The following is a 15,810-nucleotide window of genomic DNA, read 5'->3' on the forward strand; positions in this document are numbered from 1 at the left end:
TTAGGACTAGGAGGTGTTTCTCTCCTTATGGAAGAAACCTACCAGGAGGCCACAATCACCTGATCAAAACCAAGACAGTCACAAGGAGCCATCCAGTCATCTCCTAACTACTAAACTAAGGGGATCCCAAGAGCAACCAGTGTCCTTACCAACTCTGAAGTGAGGAAGCTGGGCAAGATTATGCCTGGCACAAGGCACTTTCACAAAATCATCCAAAACGTGAACGGTATCGAACTCCAAGCCTTTGGCTTTGTGCACAGTGCCTAAAATGTACTCTAGAACAAAAATACAGTGCTCAGTTAGATGGACTTTGAAGGAAAAGAACAGAAAAAAGTTTGTTTTCTGCATGCAGCTCTGTGGGAGAGGAGGAGGAAACTAGGCCCAAAAAGTGGGAGGGGAAGGACTGAGAAGAAAAGTAGAAAATGAGTTTCAAAAGTACCTCAGGAATCACATCTGTAGCACACAGTGACTGTCCCTACCCATGCATGTTACACAGGTAGGGCAGAGGCCCAGAAGAGGGCTGCTTGGTTTGCCTAACGTCACAGGTGGAGGAGTTAGGACTAGAAAATCCCATTCTACTGACTTGGAAGCGGAACAGCAATAAAGAGCCCTATGGCTCTCCTTTCTACCAATTTGGTACTTATTTATTTTATGTGGAGACGGGAATTGAACCTGGGGCCTTGTCCCTTTTCTCATAAACAGCCATCCAAGGTCATAGCTACTTCATGCAGGTAAGAAGAACATCCCACCTCCTCTTGAAGGGAGGCAAGAACCAAGTGCTTTCCTTACCTGCAAAGTCCCAGTCTTCTATATGGCACTTTCCTATCCTTTCCACCAGTTCTGGGATCCTGGTGCTATACTTTTCAACCACTGCGATCTTTGCTTCAAGCTCCTTGTCCTCAGCAGCAGTCACGTACCTCTTGAAGCCACTGAAGCCTTCTTTGTGTACCCACCTTCGGATGAATCTGTCTTTAATGACGAGGTTTTCTGAGGAGAACACAGTCAGTTAGCAGATGCAGGCTCCCCTTACTCTAGCTGCACATTCCTAAACAACACGACAGTGGGTGCTCTGAGACGTGGGACACCCAGGTTCCAGTCCTGACTGCATCACTACCTCACTGTGTGTCCCTGGGCAAGTCAGTGCAGCAGCCTCTCCGTCTCCAACTGAAGATCCAGAGCCCTATACTCTAGATCCTCACCTACTTCACAGGGATCTGAGATAGCACCATGAAAAGGGAAAGGAAAGCACCATAGAAATACCAGAATATATCATCTGGGGCCCACACAGAGAGTTAATGTGTAAAGCTGCCCAGGCATACAGAACGATGTGGGGGAAGACAGCCTCTGGGACCAATGCTGACAAGTAATGAGACCACCAAAAGGTGGTCCTGGAAAAGTCCGTTAGTACCTCTAAAAACCGGAGGCTTCAGGCATCCCCCTCTTCAAGGGAAAAGAGCAACACTAGCTGCCCTTCTCAGAAAGGACAAGAACACTGTCCAAGACTGACCTGTGCCTTCCCCATCCCTGTCTCTCCAGTGCTGCCTTCCACTGCTCCAAAGCCAGGTAGGTACTCACGTTTCTTCCGTTCTTCCTCTGGCTGAAGAAGGATCCAAATATCAATGATTCTGTCCAATCCAAATGATTTAATCCCCTGAAAAAGTTTTTTGGTGGGATTTTTATTTTATTTTGTTTTGTTTTCTTAACAAAACAAAATAAAGCAAATGTGGGTGTGGGATTTTTGAAATGAGATGGTTTCTTGGAAACGTATCTCAAATTGCACCCAAACCATCACAGTGAGTGGGGAACTTCATCAACTGCAAAGCACTGGGATATAACGTGACCTTGAAACTCAGAATTATCAAATTTTAAGTTGTACCTGCTATCTCAAATTCTTCATGTGTTTTTAAGAAAGGTGAAACATAGCTGCATGTTGTTTTCTCATCAATAAAAGGGCAATTTAAGTCTATTCTCCAGGAATGTTGCAAGGAAGAATACAAATGATAACTGAATCCAAAGGGTTGAGTACTTACCACCACTGTTTGTTTTGAGAAAGAACTAGAGAATACCTACAGGTCCAGATAATTCTACGATTCTAAAAGCTGGCTCTTGGAGGAAGGGCCTGCTTTTGCCACAGCTTAGCACTGTTCTACTTAAGGACCACCTGCTGAGCACTGGCCTGGCTCCAGCACTTGTGGGACTCCATGCCTGGCACAGGAGGTGTAAGACAAGGGCTCTCCACTCCGAGGGCTTTTCATATTTTGAGGAGGGACATGTAAAATACTGACATAAAATGGACACTAAAATAAAATGATGTACATTATACCTCTCAACTAGAGATGTGATCAATAACACATGAGACAGGCAGTGAATAGAGGTAAGAGAGGGAATGAAAACAACTTACTTTATATCATGCCTGGCATAGAGAATCCAAAAACTATTATTCTCTTACAATAATGAAAGTGGCTAGATTACGCTGTGTCTTCTAGAGGATATTATAAAGCCATCACAACAGCAATGAAAGAAAATAAGTTTATGTGTTGAGTGAAAAATCGTATGCATTTTTACACACACCATTTATGCAAAACACACATTAAGGACAAAGACAAAAATAATTAGCAAAAATCATAATTATTATATGAAATACTTGGATTTTATGATTCTTACTTTTAGTCTCAAAGTTTCTATAACATGATTATATCTTTTTTATTTAAAAAAAGAAAGAAAAATTAAAACACCATTTGATTTTGATTCACTATTTACTGAGTGTCTAGCATGTAGTAGGCCCTAAAAAATATTTTTTTTCATATATAAGTAACTTATAGTCATAGTTCTGCTTCAGAGTTAAAAGTGCTAAAAATATGTCATTTAATCCTAACTTCCCTGTGAAACAGGTAAAGGAAAGGAACTGTTTTTACCTTAGAGATGGAGAGAATGAGGCACACAGAAGTTGTGACTTGCCCCAAGCCACACAGGTCAGTGACAGAGCCAGAGCTAGAACCCAGGTGTTGAACCCCATGTGTTGCAGAGTAACAGTGCTGTCAGCTCAGCTGTTCTCATACTAATTGACAACACACAATCAGAAAAACCTCAGGTGGCCAGCAGCCTCAATGCACAGTCAAATTTAAAGAAGAACTTCATTTTTCAAAGAGTAGAGGAAAAGATCCTCAGTCTTTATGGGGTTTCACTTATTAGGAATATTTTACTAGCATAATTAGAGTGGCCAGAAGTAAAGACTTGAGTCTCAGTGCAGCCTGGTGAAGAGTCAAAAACCCAAATGCTTTCCTGCATAATCAGTCTAATGAGGTTGAACATTTTCATTGGGTATGTTTCTCTGTAATGTTTCTGTGAATGAAGCAGTCAACATAGATTTACTCTTACCCCAATCAAATGTATCCTTGAAGGTACTTCTCCTTCAGTCACCCGTACAGCTTCATCAAACACATTGGCATTGGTCCGAGACAACAGAGCCACTTGTCCCTTTGCATCACCCCTAATGCCACCTTTGAAGAGAGAGTACAAACTCAATGACAAATCAAAACAAAAAGGATAACTAATTTTGTTAAAAAAAAAGAAGAGCTACTGAAAACCTTACTCTGATGGTTTCCTCCAACCAAAGTCTTTTTCCTCACTCTCTTGCAGACATCCAAGATAGTAGCTCCCACATAAGCTATTTCCACACCAAATCTAAAACTCTGTTGGAAACAATAAAAGGAATTAGCAACCCACCTAGATGCATGTGGGCTCACTTCTATCACTGCCAAGGCCTGACTCATTCTACATAGGAAGGGGTGTGGAAATTCCCAATAAATAAAACTATCTGTACCCAAACAGGATCCTGGCAATCAAAAAATCACTAACTTTTTATCTAAGTGTTAATGATAGCACTTTCTATCTTGAAACCCTGAAATGACCTATTTCTCTCCTCACTTACCCCCATAACCAAATTTTCACAATGCTTCATCACCCTATCTATATTATCTTTTCTTATTCCTGCCACTAGCTTTGCTGAACTCACATACTTCACGTTTCACCTTTTTGGCCTCTTACCTCCAATCTCCTCCCTGAAAAATGATTCTCTCCCCCTTTGCTACATTAATCTTTTCCAAACACTTTTATTTTACCACTTCCTTGATACCAGAAGAACAATATATATATAGGGAACAAAGATGTACTTTCACAATTCCAAATAATTTATAAAGATATTCCAATACTTGGTTCTCAAGTGTGGGCTCAGTATAGGGGCTTCCTTCCCCAGCATGCAGCATGGAGAGGAACAACTTTATAGTGGAAAAACCTGACAAACACAACCCTAGCCAGATGATCAAGGTCAACATCCAATCCTACCCCATATTGATAATATGAACCCTTGATACCATGTGATAAAAATGTCACTTTTACCTCTGTGGCCTTCCTTCCCAAACTAGAACCCTAGTGTAACCATGAGGGGAAAAGAAAAAAAAAAAAAAAAACCTCAAAAATTCCAGTACAAGAAGTAAAATCAAGAATCAAAAATGAGATGGATTCAAATTAAAAAGCTTCTTCTTACAAAGGAAACAATCAATAATGTGAGGAAAGAGCCAACGGATCAGAAGAAAGTCTTTACCACATGCACCTCCAATAAAGCATTCATCTCTAGCATATCAGAATAACCCAAAAAACTTAACACCAAAAAAAAAAAAAACAAATAACCCAATCAATAAATGGGCTAAGGAAGTGAACAGACACTTCACAGAAAAAGAAATATAAGTAACAAAAATATGAAAAAGTGTTCAACATTTCTAGCAATTAGAGAAATGCAAATCAAAACAAAGAATTCATCTCACTCCTGTCAGAATGGCAATCATCGAGAATACAGGCAACAATAAATGTTGGCAAGGATGTGGGGAAAAAGGTACACTCATATGTTGCTGGTGGGACTGCAAATTGGTACAACCACTATGGAAAGCAGTATGGAGATTCCTCAGAAAACCTGGAATGGAACCACCATTTGACCCACCTGTCCCACCCTCAGTTTATACCCAAAGGACTTAAAATTAGCATACTGTAGTAATGCAGCTACGTCAATGTTTATAGCAGTTCGATTCACAACAGCTAAACTATGGAACCAACCTAGGTGTCCTTCAGTAAAAGAATGGATAAAGAAAATGTGGTATATATATTCAGCAAAATATTACTCAGCTTTAAAGAAGAATGAAATTATGGCATTTGACAGTAAATGGATGGAGTTGGAGAATATCATACTAAGCGAAATAAGCCAATCCCCAAAAAATCAAAGGCCTAATGTTTTCTCTAATATGCAGATGCTAATTCACTAGAGAAGACTAGTGTTACCTTAGATTAGGTAGAGGGAAGTGATAGGAGGGGAGGGGAGGGGATGTGGAGATAAGACAGAGAACCAAACAGACATTATTACTTTATGTATATATGTGACTACATGACCAACATGATTCTACAACCTGTACACTCAGAAAAATGAGAAATTATATCCTATCTATGTATATCAAAGTGCATAAATGCATTCTACTGGCATGTATAACTAATTAAAACAAAAAATTTAAAAACAAATTCCAGTACAGAGCACATTAAAAATACCTGCCCAGTACTTCTCAAAATTATTAAGGTCATCAAAAACAAGGAAAGTCTGAAAAACTGTCACAGTCTTTTCCAAGAAAAGCCAAATAAAACACGATTATATGTAATGTGTTACCCTAGATGGGATCCTGGACCAGCCAAAGACACTACTCAAAAACTAACAATCTGAATAAACTATGGAATTTAGTCTTGTAATGATGTATCAATACTTATTTATTATTTGTGGCAAGTATTCCTATTAAACTAAAATGTTAAAAGTAGGAGAGGTGGATGAATAGATAAAAAAAAAATGTGGCATACACATACAACAGAATTTTACTCAGCAAAAGAAGAGAATAAAATCATGGCATTGCAGGTAAATGGATGGTGTTAGAGAAGATAATGCTAAGTGAAGTTAGCCAATCCTCAAAAAAACAAATGCCGAATGTTTTCTCTGATATGAGGAGGCTGATTCATAGTGGGATGAGGGGTGGGAGGGAAATGGAGGGGGCAGGGGATTAGCAAGGATGGTGGAATGTGATAGACATCATTATCCAAAGTACATGTATGAAGACACAAATTGGGTGTCTACATACTTTATATACAGAGATATGAAAAATTGTGGTATATATGTATAATAAGAATCGACATCATTATCCAAAGTACATGTATGAAGACACAAATTGGGTGTCTACATACTTTATATACAGAGATATGAAAAATTGTGGTATATATGTATAATAAGAATCGTTTCTTATTATACATATATACCACAATTTTTCATATCTCTGTATATGCAAAAAAAAGTACATGTATAAAGACATGAATTGACATGAACATACTTTATATACAAAGATATGAAAAATCGTGCTCTATATGTATAATAAGAATTTTAATGCATTCTGCTGTCATGTATTTAACAAATCAATTTTTTAAAAAAGTAGGGGAAGGGGAGGGGCTGGGGTTGTGGTTCAAGTGGTAGAGTGCTCACCTAGCACACATGAAGCACCGAGTTTGATCTTCAGCACCACATAAAAAATAAAAATAAAAAAATAAAGATATTGTGTCCACCTAAAATTAAAAAAATATTTTTAAAAAAAGTAGGGGAAACTGAGGACAGGGAATATGAAAATCCTCTGTACTATTATCTCAAGTTGTTTGTAAATCTGAAATTATTCCAAAAAAAATAATGTCAATTAAAAACAAAACTATTCTGAGCTAATGCCACCCTAAATTACTATAGCAGATGGGAACTCAACAGAATAGTCAGAGAGAAGTCCACAGACCTCTCAATAACATAACAAAACAGTGGAGTTTACACTTTAATACAAATGACACACATCTCCTCTAAGGATAGAGAGTTTATTAAAAGCAGTGGTTCTCAGCAGCTGGTCTCAGGACCCTTCACATTTTCACAAAATACTGAGACCTCCAAAGAACTTATTTATGTGATCTATACCACAGTAGACACTTGAATCTACTTTTTCAAATCATTATTATATTTTTCAAAAAAATAAGAGGGGCACAGAGGCATTTTTTTTTTTTACAAATCTTTTTAACACCCAGCATTTCACATTTACATCTGCATTCAGTCTGTTGTGATACATTATCTTGACTGAAGTTTATGAAGCAAATTCAGCCTCACACAAATGCTTAATAGGAAAAGTAAGAATGTTTCATCACCTTTTTGCATAACTGCAGACACTGTGAGTGTGTCATGTTCACTGTGGCAGATCCATAGTTTGCTAAATTTTAATTTTACTTGAAAGTATGCATTTTATCTTTGGCAGCACACACTTATCTAGTTTCCTGAAGTCACTGCTCATCTCACTCATCTTTGAGAAAATGCCAAATACTCAATTCCAAATAACCACAGATGGTCTGTCAGTTATTCTTTCAAGTAAAAACCATACAAGAAAAAAGTTTAGCCCACAACTCAACTAAAACAGTATTCTTACTAGGAAACCAATGGGCTTCAGTCTTTAGTGGAAATACTTTGTATGTACTTCTCACATCAGCACACAGAATATTAAGGAGATGTACTCAAGGGTCATCAGGTCATGAAATTTAATCATTATGGTTTGCTCCATCACCAAGGTCATTCTTAAGTGAAATGCTTTTTTATATTCTTTAATTCTGAATGTATTGAAAGAATGTAATTGCTAGTCCAGTTTGGTGCCAAGGCCTTGATTCATGATAAGGCCTTGACACCACCATTAGCACAAAGTGTCAACACAGCAGAAAAGGCAAATAACTATTATGAAAAGTTTTGACTATACTGACTTCCCGAGAACCTCACTTTGAGAACTACTGCTTAGCAGTAAGGACCGGCTATGTACTGTGAACCTGGCTTATTACCTGTAAAGTGCCTGGCACATAAAAAACTAGGAGGATAAATATAATGCTTGCTTATATGCTCCTGGGGACTCAGAAGCAGAGACAGAGCTCTTACCTGTGTGAGATAGAAGACGTGTGTGTGGGGAACTGTGAACAGAGCATTGACTGCGCCACGGAAGGTATAGATCTGTTGGTGTGGGTCCCCTACAAAGATCTTCCCACATGGCTGAGATAGAACTATATTCATGATAGCTGAAACCAATAAAGCGAACTGTGAGAAATCTCAAGGAGTCCAACATACATAGCAAAAAGAAACTGTATGTAAGAAAGAAAGGTATAAAAATGCTTTCACAAAACTAAGCCAGCCAACAATGGACAACAAAGTTGTCTTTTCCTGCAGAACAGGCATTCAATCAAAAAAATAATTCTGTAATAGAAAAAAGAATATTTCCTGGTCTTTGGAATGCAGATTACTTTTAGTCCTAAGTGAACTATGGAGTTTAAGAAATATGAGGGAAATATAAAATGAGATAAATTGTCCTCACTCTTTAATAGTATAAGACCCCAAAATTACCTAAAAATCATGCTCATAATACTGTCTATTCTCTGGTAGCCACTTTAGAAATATACAACACAAGGGGCTGGGGCTCAGCGGTAGAGCGCTCACCTAGCACGTGCAAGGCCCTTGGTTTGATCCTCAGCGCCACATAAAAAAATAAATAAAAACAATATTGTGTCCAACTACAACTATAAAAAATATAAACATATAAAAAAAGAAATATACAACACTAAACAAATTTCAATCTAAATTTCCCATCTTTTCCTACTTAGCATAAGTTTAAGTCCCTATCATATCATCTGATGCCCTACTCAGTTAATATTCTAAAAACAATTTCAGCAAAACATAGGGAGAAAGATAAACCTGCTCTGGGTAAGGGAAACAGACAAATGTTGAAATCCTAAGTCAAATAAAAGGGATTTCTGAATGACTAGTATTTGTTCCTCTTCTTTATAACAAATAAGAATAATCAACTTATTCCACACATATGTCCTCTTACATAATCATGATGCTGTTTCTATGTATTTGAGACTACTGATGTCCTGAATAGTTTATCACCTGGGGTACAGTCCTGAGCCTCATCCACAAAGATGGCGTCAAAAGAGGCAAGCAAAGGCTTGCTCAGCTGCCAGAGTTTCAAATAGCCTGAAAGAAGGGAGCAAGAGTTATAACCCACAAGGGAAGCAGTTGTATTTATAAGAGACCAATGTCTGGAAACTTGCCTACCATCATGAGTCATTTGGTAAGCCTCTTCTTTGCATTCTCCTAGCTTCCGCATGTTGTCCCAGAGTCGGCTTGCTTCAAGGACACCATTCTAGAAAGCATGTGATACAGTAAACCAAAGTTTAAGGGCCCAGAAAAGACCACAATCATATTTTCACTTCCACATACACAAGTGGAGCAGAGGCATCATCACAAAACAAAGAGGGCAGGCACCTTCCTAAACTCCTAGGATCCCACAGTAATGTTTGAACTTCAGGAAGGGTCTAGAGGACAGAAATGAGTGGTAAATTAAAGCCATCCAGGCACGGCAGAGAAAAGATTAGAGATCACAACAGCTGACACAACAAAATAGTCCAAATGTTTTTCTAAATTTATGACTGATACTTAATTCAAAAAAGAATGCAAAGGCCAGGCACAGTGGTCCACACCTATAAGCCCAGTATGAGGCCAGCCTCAGCAATTTAGACCCTATCTCAAAATAAAAAATAAAAAGGGCAAGGGATACAGCTTAGTGATAAAGTGCCCTGGTTTAATCCCCAGTACCAAAAAATTAATAAATTTTTTTTAAATGACAAACAACTGAAAAGACTTCATAGTGACATAGAAGATACAGATTTTTCCACTAGTAAATCAATATATAAGGTCAGATTCTGGGTCCATAACATCTCACAACAAGCTCTTATAAACTGTGGGAGGTCACACAATTCCTGTTCTCATCTGTTAAAAGGGAGGACTACTACAATGATTAAGTGAGATGTCTAATACCATACAATTCACACGTGTCAGGAAAGGCCCACAGTCTCACCTGCTTATCTTCAACTTCCTATGAGCAGTTCTAAAGAAGTGAAAAAACAGAAACCATACCAGATTGCTAATGTTTAAGACATTTAGATACTTACCAGCTTCTCACTCTGTTCAACCATGACTCTTTGTCCTTGGCTGTTCTTACACCAAATAGGCACATGATCAATCGTCAGCTCTTCATCAGCCGAAGCAAAGAAGTTTTCTAAAGTCTTACACACTAGCTTGGCCCTTATGAATCCACCTTTCCCTTCAGCAAGGACGGAATTAACCATAAAGGGTGTTAACTTAAAGAGATTCAACTTCTTCTTCAGCTGGTACCTGTAATGCACATCCCAAATGAATAGCAATTGGCTTTACTGCAACTGTGCTACTGAGTGTCTCCCTGTCTCCCCCATTCTTTCCAGAGACAGCACAGAGTCACTCCAGATATTATATACAGATGAGACAGAATGTTTAAAAGCTATAGGAGTTCTGCAAGATCCATGTCTAATTTGACAGGGCTTATACCAGGCTTTTAGGAACTCTCATACCACAATCTAGAAGAGGATCAACTCACAGAGATACCACCATCACAAGGTGTGGTCCATAGTCTAAGTGACTCCCAAAGGGACTCAAAGCTTCTTGAAACCTTCATGTCCATGAAACCTCAGGTGTGTGCACCTTAGCTGAGCCTTCTCCCCACCCACCTTTCAAGGAAAGCCTAAAACTGATCAGGATATAGGAATTTTAAACAAGACATTTTGACTTCCTATGCCTTAGTTTCAGAAAAATGAGAATGCACCCTCAGTAAGGTACTGCTTTGTGTAAATTATTTTACAGGATAAAAGTACATATCAGTAGAGCTATCTATCTCCTCTCTGCAAACAGAGATAATAGTATTACATTTTCTTAATGTTATGGGACAAATTCATATGTGATCAATAATCATCATGCGAAAAGGGCAAAAGAACTGACAATGACACCATCCCTGGCAATGCTCACTTCCGCCCAACGTGTCCATACGCCATGGAATGAAAGGTTTTACAGATGACATTGCTGGGAAAAACGAGCTCAGCCTGCTTTGCGATGCTCTTGTTGAACGTTACATACAGAAACCTGCTCTCAGACCACTTCTCAGCATACTTGACCAGGGTAGAGGTCTTCCCAGTGCCTGTGGAAGCCAAGAAGAGAGGATGTGACCCTCTGACCAGGGAAAACATGCCAAAGGATGCCCATAAGGTCTTGTTCAGACTTATCCCACCTCAGGCTTAAGACCAAGACAAGGACAAAAGATAAAATGATAAAAGTGGTGCCACGAAGAGAGCAGCAAATTTTAAGTCAGATTAAGGTGGGCTGGGATTTTGTCTCCAGCAGACCTCGCTTGAGCTTCAGTCTGCTCCTTAGCAATATGTGGGGACACTGAACTGTGACGTTTATAAGAGCAAAATTAATCATCAACTACCCAGCAGCAGGAACTCAGTAAAAGGTAGCTATGGCCAACCTAACTGCCATTTAAACCTCTAAAGAAGAATATGTAAATAGGACTCAAGGATTCTTTTGATCATTCTGAACTCTCTTGTCTATTTCACCTCTCCATCATTCTTTCAGTTATTCAGTTATTTCATGTACCTTTAATTTAATAAGTATTTATTGAGCTATTTCTATGTTCAGCTGCATACCAAGCAATATGAGATATAAAAAAAAACATATGCTACAATCTGGTTGGGAATAACATACCAATACAAGGTGAAATAAGTGACAAAAAAATCAGAGTATATTGATAACACAGCATATTGAAAAATAATATGGGTTAGAAACAACAAAAAAACTCACCTGTCAAAGAACAAAAATGGTACTTCTTACTCTACTTAACAGGACTGTTCTGAAGATTGATGAAGTCATGTGGAATACTGATAAACACACCTGAGTTGGCTATTATTACCATACAATATTCAGAGACCAAGTAATTAAAAGAAGATTAGTTAGAGTTCAGCAAATGTATATTTAGAGCTCAAACTCTTGAAGAAGGCTTAATCAAGAAGAAACAGATAGTGCAAGTTAACACAGCATGGCAAAGAAGACTGAGAAAAGTGGACTGAGGAGCAAGGGAGAAAGAGGAGAAAAAGCAGGGAAGGGAGAGAAAAGGGAAGAAGACATATCTTTCTCCAAAGAGAAGCTTCTCTAAAGCTTTGCATTCTGGCTCTATCATTGACTTGCTTATTTGACCTGGAGCAAATATGAGCTTTAATTACTTTAACCATAAAGTAAGAATAACTAACCAACCTTACAGAATGTTGCTAGGACAAGAAATCTACAGGCACACTAAAGGCATTTAATAAATTGTTGTCAGCAGAATAGTCAGGAAGAATAGTAGAAGGAAGGGATTATAGGTAGAGAAAAGAGCACAAAGTTTCAAACAAAAGACTAACCAAGTACCTGAGAGACTGTAAGGAGATCAGCTCAGCTGATCTGAGGGACCACAGTGACAACATATTTAGGAAAGCAGCTAGAACCACATGGAGGGAGAGCCCTTTAGACATTACCCTACAAAATTAGGGAGTTACTGAAACCCTTTGAGCAGATTAACATGTTCTGCCTCTGCCAGAAGCAAACGGTGACTGTACATAAATGACTGGCTCAATCAATCGCAGTGATAGACCCCCAAAACGAATTCCTATGTACTACCTGTCCAAATAGGAATTCCAGTATGAATGTTCCCTGGAGTAATAGGAGAAAACAAGGAGTCCTCGGACAACCACTTTTGAGATTATTTGATCAAGGTAATTTGATAAAAGATAAAGGTACAGGGCTGGGAATGTGGCTGAGTGGTAGGGGGCTTCCCTAGAATGAGGCCCTGGGTCCCTTCCTCGGCACCACCAAAAAAAAAAAATAATAATAATAATCATGGTACAGGTGCTCTGGCAGGTAATGATAAAGAGATGTAGTGGTAACAGGCAGGAAACAATGACATCGTGAACCTGATGCACTATTCTAGAAATTAAGGTGAGCTCCTTACCTGCAAATGCCATAATTTTTACCACCTGTAGAGGCTCCATCTTATGATTCAGAATCAGTTGTTGTTCATGTGTAAGCTGGATGGTCTTCTTTCTATAATCATTAAAGAACAGAAATCAGACAACCATAGACAAACTGCATAAATTAAAGTTGACTCAAGACTCCTCTTAGAGGGATAAAAATACCCTAAAACTAGATTGTGAGGCTGGTTAAACAACTCAGTGAATCTTCAAAATCACTGAATTATACTCTCACAAAGGCAGAAATTTACCTAATGTAAATTATGCCTCAATAAATATGTTAAAGCAAAACACCTTTCCTTATGCGTGTATAAGAGTCACAAACAGAAGAAAAACCACACACAAACATTCATAATATCTACATACCCTGGCCACACAGATGGTTCCTCTTGAACTTTAGTGGCACAGGAATTCTCCTGAAGATACAGGCAATAGAAAATGTTGTAATGAATCCTAATGGGGAACAAAATTAGATTTAGAGACTTTCAAATTTAAATCATAACTTGTATCTTATTTTTTCTCAGATGTATTTAAACTCCTTATCATTTCTAAAAAGAAAATACCTATTACCATTTGAAACAAAGATGAAAAGAAAATAATTTAGATCATCTCTACAGCTGACAAACATACTCTCAGGGAAACACAGTTCTAAAAAAGGTGCGTTGCTTCTATGTTGAGGGAGACCAGGACATGCCCTTTAGACAACAAGAGCACTAGCTGTGACCTTAAGAGACAATCAAAGAAGCAGTAAGAACCAGGGGGAAACAAGTATAAAACCTGCTTCCAGCAATTAGAGTTCCTTTCTCATAATACAACCTTGTTGATAAACCTACTGTCCTCATTTTTCTAAACAGTTCCATTGCTCCCAATGTCTTGTAAAGTAATGCTGGTTTAGAAGCGTTTAAGCTTCTAAAGGAAAGGTGCTATTGTGGCTCATGTGATTACAAACACAAGAAATCAAAAAAGCCTCAAAGTCACCAAGATGACAAAGTTAAATCAACAGAGGTCAAACTAAGTCTACCATAAGCTACTCCAAAATCTACACATGTACACACCCAAACTCCCTGCATCACCAATTCCCACAACCAAGCATGCTGTGCTGACCCAGAGTGAGAGGAGCTGGTGTCCAGGCATCAACTCTTTTTAATGCAACAGATACTTTTAGGAACACATTATTTCAGAAAAGCAGGAAGACATACATGAATGAAACAAAAATCAGCTATCATACTACTACAGATTAAACTGTGTCCCTCTGAAATTTGTAATTGAAACTCAAACCCCAAATGTGACTGTTTGGTGTAAAGAAGCAATTAGGGTTAATGAGGTTATATGGTCGGGGCCCTCATCCAAAAGGATTATTGTCTTTATCAGAGGAGACTTCACCAGGCTCTATCTCCTTGCATGTTGGGACAGAGAGAGGAAGCTACTGTCTGCAAGCCAGAAAGCTGGTTCCTCACCAGGAATGGAATATACCACCACCTTATTCTTAGACTTCCAGCCAAGAACATAAAACAAAAGTCTGTTGATTAAGTCATCTATTCTGTGGTACTTCATTATGGCAGCCTGAGCTAAGACATGTCTCCTGCTCCTTGTCTATATCTATGTAAATAAGCAGATGATGCATATGTCCAGACTTGCATATAAGAGCATTATTCATCATTTGTCCACCTGAGTCCTATTATAAAGTTTCTTGCCCCTTGCCTTGATGCCATGTAGTGGGCCACAACAGAAACCAGTTAAAATGAAACTCAAATCAGAAAAACAGCAAACACCTGGACATTTCTGGCAAATAATGTACCCTCCTTATACATGACCAAGGATGACTGGTTCACCTGATCTAGCCAGTCACATTTCTTTGGGGGCTAATTGCAGGGTTCACTATCTTTCCCCAGAGAAGAGCAATCTTCCGTGAGCTCTCCTGCTTCTTTTGGATCAGCTGCATTATTGAGCCGCCTGGCTTCACCACAGAGGACAGGCCAACCCACTCTGGGTTTCATTCTAACTGTGGCCTACAAGATCTTCCCTTGCCTGCTCCCAATCCATCTCTCATTATCTTACATGAGCATCTCTCTTATTTCCTGCACTTTGCCACACTAGACTTTTTTCTTCCTTATATGTTGCAAATTCATTTCCGTCCTTTGGGCCCTTAAATGATCTATTCCTTTCTTAAAGGCTCTCGCTACAAACTTCAAAATGACGGCTTCTCCTTGACATTCAGATGTTACTTCTCAGAGACATGTTTTTTTCATGCAATATAAAACAGGGTGGCCCACCTCCCTGTCATGTTGCTCTGTTCTATCTTCCTATCACTACTTATCACTAAAATGCTCCTTCCCACATTTACTTATGTATTTATCTTCCATCACTAGAACAAGAATTTTATATTTTTCAGTGAATTGCTAGTGCCTGCATGACTATCTGATAGGTGACAAGTACTCAATATCTGCTGGATGCACATATCCCTCTGAACCCTGACCTGTGCACACTTCAGCACTCTGCTAAGAGAAACCATAGATGTCACTCTGAATTAGTAACCCATACACTAGTACCTTGCTTACACTAAGAGGTAAAGTGTATAATACTTTTCCACAATTTGTGACATCCAGCCCAAGAGTGAGAAATGGAAAACACAGTCAGGTGTGAACAAAGACAGCCTTTGTTAATGAGTGGACTTCACCTAAAGCTTCAATACCCATGAACATAAAATCTGCCTCAGTGATATTCTACAGTAATGTAACAATTTATATTCATAAAGCATGCTTACTGCAACTCCACACTGAAACTTCCCAGTCTCTTCATTTA

At 38.6% G+C, this 15,810-nt stretch overlaps 1 protein-coding gene across 5 annotated transcripts in view; it reads right to left on the reverse strand.

The window, feature by feature from the left end:
- Nucleotides 1-15,810, reverse strand: part of Fbh1 (F-box DNA helicase 1) — a 50,435-nt gene that overhangs the window by 13,051 nt on the left and 21,574 nt on the right. For 4 of the 5 annotated variants that reach the window (XM_026391786.2, XM_026391787.2, XM_026391785.2 and 1 more), the window contains 12 exons: nucleotides 13,375-13,461; nucleotides 12,990-13,081; nucleotides 10,976-11,144; nucleotides 10,090-10,312; nucleotides 9,194-9,281; nucleotides 9,026-9,112; nucleotides 8,024-8,160; nucleotides 3,593-3,692; nucleotides 3,379-3,500; nucleotides 1,576-1,651; nucleotides 790-987; nucleotides 150-275 (listed from right to left, as the gene is read on the reverse strand). In XM_026391786.2, coding sequence (XP_026247571.1) covers nucleotides 150-275; nucleotides 790-987; nucleotides 1,576-1,651; nucleotides 3,379-3,500; nucleotides 3,593-3,692; nucleotides 8,024-8,160; nucleotides 9,026-9,112; nucleotides 9,194-9,281; nucleotides 10,090-10,312; nucleotides 10,976-11,144; nucleotides 12,990-13,081; nucleotides 13,375-13,461 — 1,505 coding nt within the window. Of the gene's footprint in view, nucleotides 1-149; nucleotides 276-789; nucleotides 988-1,575; nucleotides 1,652-3,378; nucleotides 3,501-3,592; nucleotides 3,693-8,023; nucleotides 8,161-9,025; nucleotides 9,113-9,193; nucleotides 9,282-10,089; nucleotides 10,313-10,975; nucleotides 11,145-12,989; nucleotides 13,082-13,374; nucleotides 13,462-15,810 lie in introns of those variants that run through there. The other variant, XM_026391788.2, reaches the window with a different exon arrangement.

The sequence above is a fragment of the Urocitellus parryii genome, chromosome 9, assembly GCF_045843805.1.
Source record: "Urocitellus parryii isolate mUroPar1 chromosome 9, mUroPar1.hap1, whole genome shotgun sequence".
Classification (NCBI taxonomy): Eukaryota; Metazoa; Chordata; class Mammalia; order Rodentia; family Sciuridae; genus Urocitellus; species Urocitellus parryii.